The 6,839-nt window shown below is 39.2% G+C and overlaps 1 protein-coding gene across 1 annotated transcript; it reads right to left on the minus strand.

The window, feature by feature from the left end:
- Positions 1 to 782: 782 nt before the first annotated feature.
- Positions 783 to 4,588, minus strand: TNFRSF17 (TNF receptor superfamily member 17). The gene is made up of 3 exons (XM_077141770.1): positions 4,271 to 4,588; positions 3,360 to 3,506; positions 783 to 1,788 (listed from the first exon to the last, which is right to left on the minus strand). Exons 1-3 carry the CDS (start codon positions 4,386 to 4,388, stop codon positions 1,505 to 1,507), a joined length of 549 nt encoding a protein of 182 aa, XP_076997885.1. The 5' UTR covers positions 4,389 to 4,588; the 3' UTR covers positions 783 to 1,504.
- Positions 4,589 to 6,839: the final 2,251 nt, after the last annotated feature.

Below are 6,839 nucleotides of genomic sequence, written 5' to 3' on the forward strand. Positions count from 1 at the left end.
AACTCACTAAGAGATTGTACTAGGGGTTAGTGGGTGGGGGAGAATAGAAAGAGGACCTGTGAGGAGCCAAGGGCAATCTTTTGAGCCTGTGTAACAGGAAAAGTGTGTGGGCTACCCTCAGAGAGAGACCAGATCTCAAAGGGGCCAGTGACAATATAATAGTAATAGCAACTACCACAAAGTACTTTTTATGAACCAGACACTTAGAAATTATATATATATATATATATATTTTATAATTAAGTCATTTCATTCTTAAAACTACCTTATGAATAAAAACTATTTTTATCCCCATTTTACAGTTGGGGAAACTGAGGCATGGATTAAAGAACTTTTCCATGGTCACCCGAAGTCTATAACTTCCTAGTAACAGAGCCAGGATTCAAAGCCAGGCAACCTGGCAGCCAAGGCCAGTCCCTTAACTACTCTCTTGTCTCCTTTTGCCCTGAATAGAGTCGTGATGGACTCCAAATGAGCAAAAAGGCCCCATTAAACTTCCCGATCCCGAATCTGGCACAAAAGCCACAGAGCTCCAATAACTTGAGGGTCTATGCTGTGGTGCCATGGGTCATCTTAACAATGACCAAAGTCAACAGGTGACCAGGGTATATCCCTGTTACACGAGACCCCAGGAGAAAGAAAGGGAACCCTCCCCCAATAGTAACTAAGATTGCAGCCCAAAGGGATGGGATCTCAGAAATGGAACTAAACAGATGCAAAAAGAAAAACAATAATAAATTAGGCTAACTGAGTTTAAATCCCAGCCCTGCCACTTACTGGCTATGTTCCCTTGCTCTGACTCAGTTTCTATCATCATCTGTAAAATGGGAATAATAATGGCACATCTTGTAGGTTGTTGTGTACATTAATTGAGTTAGATAGGTAAAGCACTTAGAACAGTGCCTGGCACATAAATAAGGATATGTAAATGTTAGCTATGATTATTACACATCTGCATTAGGGCCTGAAATGGAATCTAATATACGTATACCTTTACCACAGTTTGCAATTACATAACATTTATTTGCATGATTATAGTAATGCCTAATGCCTGTAGCAAGCTGGAAGTTCACAAGGTTAGGAACCATCATGCAATGTACACTGAATTGGTGTGACTGAATGACTCTGGGCTCCTATTTACACAAGTTCATAGGACAGCTTTGCTTTCCTTTAGCAATAAAGAGAAAAATCCAGTTCGTCCTGAAATGTGTGTGTTTATGTGTGTGTGTGTGTGCATGTTCAGGAAATAAGTAGTCTTGTCACAGAAATGTGTGACTCTAGGATCTACGTGCATTGCACTCCCTTTTTTTAAGTAAGTCTAGAATTTAATCATGAAGCCAAGTTAACCTCCCAGCAGTGAAATTGAGAAATACATCTAACATAAAAAGTTGCCAGAAGGAGAGGGCAAAAAATTATATCAGCAACAGATGAATACAGTCCTAAAAAGAAATAATTCATTGTTATTTTCTTACTACAAGAGATTTTCAACATAGCGCTACACCAGTTAAAATGGTTCATCCTCTAGTAGAAATTGACTTCCTGTGACACTTGCAGCAGCTGACAGGCTATTACCACAGTCATTCGTTTTGGTGGTGACAAGAAGAGTGGCACCTTCCTCCATGGCTGGGAGAGGAAAGAGATGGTCAGAATCAATCTTTGGTTTGCTCCTAGCACAGTCTTCACAGGTGCATTCTTCCACGGTGTACCCCAGGCCTCTCGGAACAATAACTTGAGTACCAGACTTGCTGTTGGCCGGCTCAGCCTTAACTACCTCTGGGAGAGCTGATCCTGAGTACACAAAAACAGAAACATTAAACTAATTTCCCAAGGGATGTGGTCATGACAGTCTTAGCAGTGCACATCAGGACTCAAAACCAGATCTTTTCATACAAGAACGAGTACATCCTACATTGAAAGTCACAACCTAACAGATGACTTGCCACGTATATTTAAACGGCATTGCTTTGTTTGGACTATAAGTATTTTTGAGTGTGTGTTGTTGTTTTATGTTGGCTCACATTTAAAAAACAAGAGATTTTGCATACAAATCCAGATTGCAGGAGTCTCTTTAAAAAGACAAAAAAATGTGACAACATGGAGACAGATTTTCTAGGTGGAAACAATTGGTTGAAATCAAGAGCCGCTGTGGCCTTTAGCCAAGGCTCAGCCCCTGGTGCCAGGCCCTCTACCTGGTCCACTACTCTCATTTGCCACCCACATGGCCCTTTGAAGTTTTGACCCCATCTTGAGCTCTTAAAAATTGACAGTAATCACCGTATGTGCAGCCCACCAAAATCAGCCAGTGGGTAGCACTTTAGAATTCAGAAGTAAAGACACTTCAACAGAGCATTTTTCAGCTGGTTATATTTTTTAAGTGAATTTCTTGTGATCCCACAAGGAAGGAGTCTCCATTATGTCCCCATTAGACACCTGTGAAGCTGGTTTACTACTTCCCGACATTCTGCAGTGTAACATCTTCCCAAAAAATTACACTTAAAGTCACTCCCTACCTGTCTACCAGACCCCAGGAAAAGAAAAGAAAAATGAATAAATGAGGCAAATGTGGATCAGCCATTTACTGCTTTTTGCCGCAGAAAGCAAATGAGATACATGCTTTACAGATTATGCGTGGAATTTAAATTCGTAAGAAAATAGGGCAATTGCTGGCAAGTGTTTGGGAATCAGATCACAAGCAAAGGTGCTGCAGATATATTTTTATCTTCAGTCCTTTAGTAGAACATTCACTTCTCTTGAATTAAGTCTCCTCTGCTTAATAAAGTCAATTATTTTCCTAGATGATTGCTCAAATAATCCAGGAATAATATTCATTTTAGCATTTTTCAATATAATTGTTTTCTCCCAAGAAAAAAACACTTAACATTTGTATTGAAAACACAGCCATGAGTCTTGCCAAATATACTTTTCCTGGTATTACCAGATCTGGGTAGCACTTTTTGATACTATGACATTTAATCAATGGGCTAACTTTAGTCAAAGAGACAGATGTTTCCAGAGGACGCCTCAATATTTTAGTAATTTCTGAGGAAAGGCTGACATTGTAGGAGACTTGCAACCGAGGTATCAACACCAGAATGAAGGCAGCTGGCTTCTACTGAGGAGTTTATTTAGTCTGCCTGTCCTCTAACACCTTTTTTTTTTTTTTTTTTTTTTTTTTTTTTGACAAGGGCAGGCTCTGGGAATCGAGCCCCAGTCTCTGGCATGGCAGGCGAGAATTCTGCCACTGAGCCACCGTTGCACTCTAACTGAATGAAATACTCAATGTTAAAATAGAAAAGAAACTGAAACTTGAAATAACCACCTCTTCAAAACAGATTTCAAAGATTTACCATGAAACCAACCTGTGTTTTTAAAATTGTTGTTTAATTGTTCAGCGCTCATCTTCTTTAGCAAGAACATTAGCACGAAAAATGCCAAACAAAGTATCAAGCCCACTGCCAAGCAGGTCCAGAGAATCGCATTTGTTCCCTTCACTGAACTGGTCACACCTTTATTAAAAGAATGTCAGACAGATAATGCACTGATAACATAACATTCACATTGATTACAGATTGTCGTTCAACTCTCATAATTTACCAACACTGACTTTTTTTCCTATGTACTTAAAAAATACCTTTTTGAGATATAATTGAAATGCAATCAACTGCATGTATTTAAAGTGCACGATTTGATACGTTTTGACATTGGATACATACCTGCAAAACCTTCCCCACAATCACGATAATGAAATATCCATCACTCCCCAAAGTTATCTCATGCCCCTTTATCATCGCTCCCTCCCGTGGTGCTTGCTCCCCTACCCTACCCTAAGCAACCATTGATCTGGCTGTCACAATAGACTAGTTTGCATTTTCAGGAATTTTATGTATATGTAGTCGTATAGTATGTGCTTTTTTTTTAACCTAGCTTCTTTCACTGGACATACCTATTTTGAAATTCACTCCTGCTGATTCACATATAGTGAATAGTCCATTCCTTCTTATTGAGCTCCGCATCGACTTTTACAAAACAAATAATACTTAATTAGAAGAGTTGACAAAAATCTGTGTTGCTAATAGTGATGAATAAAATTAAGTTAGGTTCTAAATAATTACTTTACTCCTATAGGCATTTAAATCATTGCCTTTTTCCCCCCTTTCTCTGATTCAGAAAATCTCACCATCTTCCCTGGAATATCTACTTTTTGGATAATTGGTGATATAGAAAGAGTACTTCATGTCCATGAATAATTGTTCAAGAAATTATTACTTACCTGCATTACAATAACGCTGGCACGATAGAGGAGGGGTATTAGAACATCGGAGGTGACACGGTTTGCAAGCACGAAGCAAACTGTCAAAATACTCATTTTGGAAGCACTGCTGAGCCATCTGGAACTTGATCGCAAAAAGAAACAAGGGAACTGCAGAAATTACAGCACAGAAGGATAAGTAAATCCTTGTCAGGAATTCCCTAGCAAATGTAGTGACAGCAACTAGAATATTGAAGGTAAAAAAAAAAAAAAAAAAAAACTCCACAACATTGCTTAATTGGTTCTTAAAGGGTCCTGTTTCCTTGTACCTCAACAAAGAATTTGAGTACCAACTCTAATTCAAATTTTTGTGTTTGAGGCTTGGGTTGAGTAGGAAATGGGATGTAAATATCAAGGGCAAACCATACTTGAAACAGAAACTGCCTATTTATAGCAGAAATTTCTCACCCAGGTGACAGTTGCAAGATGCAGACAAGCCTGGGGCATGGAGCAGAAGGTTCAATAACCATTTATGAAGTTTATGAGATGCTTTGTGAGGGTTCTTGGGGAGATAATAAAGCAAGGATGATGCCCCTTAAGAATTTAAAAACTAACAGGGGAAATAGGAAATACTCCCAAGGAACCACAGAGCAGGGTAGTAACAGAATGTGAGAGGGGAATAGGGATATCACATATGACCAAAAGCTTTTAGGGAAAACTGCAGTACCGCTGGTGTAAACGGGAAAATCTGGAGTAAGAATGAATTGACAAGAGGGTTGGGAAGAAGATAGCTTTGGGGTATTATTATAATTACTGTTGTTGTTTAAGTAATCCGCATGCCATTGTTGAAAAGTCAGACATTTAATCAATGGGCTAACTTTAGTCAAAGAGACATGTTTCCAGAGGAAACCTCAGTATGTACATCTACATAGAGGAACAGACAGACAGCCCAGCCGTAGTCCTGCCACCCAGAAATAATTACTGTGAACATTTTCATGTAACGCAGAGGTTGGAAACAGAGCTAATGATGTGGGACTCTTTTGTTTGTTGGTTGGTCTGTTTGCTTTGCTAACTTCTGACACATATCTTTCTGGAAGGTTTTCTCTACATATGTAGGCTAAGATAATGTATATTTCCTTTCTACATAAAGGTAAACTTGAGTTTGCGTTTAACCGTACAAAGTGAGATATCCGTGTAGACATGTCCAGAAGGTAATCGGAGATGCACGGCTCAGTGGAAGACTATTCAGCCATAAAAAGTAATCAAGTGGAGTGCAAGGGTAGTTCAGTGGTAGAATTTTCGCCTGCCATGCAGGATATCTGGGCTCGATTCCCAGTGTGTGCACTTGCCCCTGCAAGAAAAAATTCAACAAACGGTTCTGCAATAACAGGATAGTCACATGGAAAAGAATGAAATGTGACCCCCACCATACAGCATACAAAAAAAAGTAACTGAGTTTTGATGCACGTTACTACATGGATGAAACCTGAAAACATCATGCCAAGTGAAATAAAGCAAACACAAGAGGGCACATATTGTATTGTATCGTGCAATATAATTTTGTCTAGATATTTCCACTTTGAAATATCTAAGGAAATTCAGAGGGACAGAAAGTAGATTAGAGGTTGCCAGGAACTGGGGGCAAAGGGGAATGGGGAGTTAATACTTAATGGGTACAGAGTTTCTGTTTCAGGTGATGAAAAAGTTTTAATAATGGAAGGTGGTGATAATAGCACAACATTGTACAAGTAGTTAATGCCACTGAATTGTATACTTAAAAATGGTTAAAATAGCAAATTTGACATTATATGTGTTACCAATTTTTTTCATAATACGTAGGGAAATGACAAATTCCAAGTTCAGTATAATGATTATCTCTGGAGTAAGGCCCAAAATGGCTTCACCGAATTTGTTAGTATTTTATTTTTTAAGCTGAATGATGAATACATGGGTATTTGTGGTATTGTCCTTTGTTGTATTTTTTTGCATTCTTTATAACTTTTTGTATTTTTAAAATTTTGCATAATAAAACTTTAAATAGTTACCATATAATAAAATGCAGGATTCAGAAACAATTAATTTCTAAAATATAGGACTTGAGAAAAGAGTTTGGACTTAGGTATTGATCAAGAACTCAGATTCCCCTGGGAGGTGAAGCAGTGAGGTAAATGAATGAGGCTGGCTGAGTGGGGCAATGGGGAGTTGGAGCTGGCCTGGCAGGTTCTACTACTTAAGCTGTCCAAATCAACCTTTTGAAAGACAGACAAAGGATCCAGGGCTAGCAGGAGCAGAGCAGTGGAAAGAGGTCAGTGACAATCTCACATACCCACCAGGCAAGGAGAGAGCTTCTGCATGGGTTGGGAGTGGGGTCCAACTCTACAGAAAAGTCAAAGGCAGTGGGAAAAGGAAGGAAGTCATTGGCGGCCTTTGAGAGCACAGTGCCAGAAGGTGCAATCCAAGTTGTAGGTATTTAAGGGGTGGCAGAAAGAGGTGAAAGCCAATGTGAACCATGCCTGAAAGTGTGGTGGAAACAGGGATCAACAGCTGTGATGGCTGTTTGGAAAGAAGCACCACTGCCATTGTGCCTGGT

The sequence above is a fragment of the Tamandua tetradactyla genome, chromosome 23, assembly GCF_023851605.1.
Source record: "Tamandua tetradactyla isolate mTamTet1 chromosome 23, mTamTet1.pri, whole genome shotgun sequence".
Lineage (NCBI taxonomy): Eukaryota > Metazoa > Chordata > Mammalia > Pilosa > Myrmecophagidae > Tamandua > Tamandua tetradactyla.